General features: G+C 47.2%; 1 protein-coding gene across 1 annotated transcript; it reads left to right on the forward strand.

Annotated features, from left to right (window-relative positions):
* Nucleotides 1-229: 229 nt before the first annotated feature.
* LOC128276719 (beta carbonic anhydrase 1-like) lies at nucleotides 230-1,612 on the forward strand. Its single transcript, XM_053015177.1, has 3 exons — nucleotides 230-322; nucleotides 395-667; nucleotides 730-1,612. Exons 1-3 carry the CDS (start codon nucleotides 230-232, stop codon nucleotides 1,129-1,131), a joined length of 768 nt encoding a protein of 255 aa, XP_052871137.1. The 3' UTR covers nucleotides 1,132-1,612.
* Nucleotides 1,613-2,123: the final 511 nt, after the last annotated feature.

Below are 2,123 nucleotides of genomic sequence, written 5' to 3' on the forward strand. Positions count from 1 at the left end.
TCGCGATCTTGTGTTTGCAGTGTGGCCGAAAGAGCTGCTCCTATTAGTAGCTTTAGTGTCAATTTTGGGTGTTAATTTTGTATTTTTTTTATATTAAGTGTCTATCAGCCGGTTGCCGAGTGCAGCGTGTGGTTAGTTGAGTGAAAATGAAACTCGTCGGACGGTAATACGGTGCATTGTGCTGCGTCAGCCTCAGCGATCGTGCGATCGAACTGCACAAAGTCGAGTCATGGAGCGCATTCTGCGAGGTGTGATGCGATACCGGCACTCCACCCGGGAACAGATGGTACAGGAGTTCCGGAAAGTTCGGGACAACCCACAGGTATGATGCCACTTTCGTCCAATCCATCAATGGCAATGACCTTTCGAACCCTTTTCTGTCTTTCCTGCGTAGCCCAAAGCCGTATTCTTCACCTGTATGGACAGCAGGATGATTCCGACTCGGTTCACCGAGACACACGTTGGCGACATGTTTGTGGTGCGAAACGCCGGCAATCTGGTGCCGCACGCTGAACACTTTCAGGACGAGTATTTTAGCTGCGAGCCGGCGGCTCTCGAATTGGGCTGCGTGGTCAACAACATCAAACACATAATCGTGTGCGGCCACAGCGATTGCAAAGCAATGAATCTTCTGTACCAGCTTAAAGATCCCGAGTTTGCATCACTGGTAAGTAGCGAGTAGTAGCGAATGTGCGATCCTGCTCTACTGATCGGCTTCTCTGTCGCCAGGACAATCGCCGGATATCGCCGTTGCGGGCGTGGCTCTGCGAGCACGCCAACACCAGCTTGGATAAGTTTCAAAACCTGAAGCAGATTGGGCTCGATAAACCGCTGATCTTTTCGTCCGAGACGCCGCTGCGCAAGTTTGTGGCGTACATCGATCCGGAGAACAATTTCGCGATAGAGGACAAGCTGTCGCAGGTGAACACGCTGCAGCAGATCGAGAACATTGCTTCGTACGGGTTCCTGAAGCGGCGGCTCGAATCGCACGATCTGCACATTCACGCCCTCTGGTTCGACATCTACACCGGGGACATTTACTTTTTCAGCCGCAACTCGAAGCGATTCATTGCAATCGACGAAAGTTCCATCGAGCGATTGCAGGACGAGGTACGGCGGTACTATTCGTGATTCTGTGTTAGACAGTGGGAAGATAAGGCGCTTATAAAGTTGCTTCCGGGCACGGGTTTTATGATTTGTAACAGAGTTAGTGTCGATTGTTATCAGCTTGTTGGCTGGAGGGAGAGAGAAAGAGAAAGGAAAGTTACACAATGCGTCGTAAGCGGTTAAAGGTGTTCAAAGGCCTTAGAAACTGTGCAAAAGTGATCGTTCTGTGGCTTACAGATGTTTATGCTATTGTTGCTTTTTACGCTGACTAGAATGCTTTTTCTACATACTGTTATGAGTTATATTTTTATAATCAATACACCTTGTTGACACGTGTGGCGTTGGAAGAAGGATAAAGAAAATAATTACTTTTCCATTTTAAGGTTAGGGAACGCGACAGGAACTAGTTCGCTTTACACAAGATTGGTGCAATCATGAAACAACATTGCCACACAGCATGACCGGTCTAATGCTCTGAGATTTTAAGCTCCATTGCTAAACCAAAGCACAAATGCAATGAATAATAAAACAATGCATTTAAAGCAAAACTTTAATCGTATTGCTGTTAGCGTATTAATTACTTAAGAAATTTGGGAGGTTTTGGGGATTGGCCAAACAGGGGGTTGGCGCGTGGTCAGTTACAAAAAATAGCTGAATTTTTCGGGTGTAGTGTGTTGCATACTTTCAGGCGCAACGCCAAACGCTTCAGCCAGGACACACCTAACGAATCAACGGATGCCTCGTGGTTATGGCTCTCTGTGGTGATCTTAATACCGATCTAAATTTGGTGCTTCATTTGTGTTCGCTTAAAATCCGTTTTTAACACGGAACAAAAAACCCACTAATCGTGAAGCGTAACTCACTCCCCGTTCTGAGTGGGAGATCGCGAAACCACCCACACGCCCTTCGTTCTCGATCATGCGCAGATTCCTTTTTGCGGCAGATTGGTTTCATGCGAAAAAAACCCATAAAAACCCAATGCTCCGATGGTTGGCCTTGGATTGGGTGGGAAAAAC

This window comes from Anopheles cruzii, unplaced genomic scaffold (genome assembly GCF_943734635.1).
Source record: "Anopheles cruzii unplaced genomic scaffold, idAnoCruzAS_RS32_06 scaffold02230_ctg1, whole genome shotgun sequence".
In the NCBI taxonomy this organism is placed as follows: Eukaryota; Metazoa; Arthropoda; class Insecta; order Diptera; family Culicidae; genus Anopheles; species Anopheles cruzii.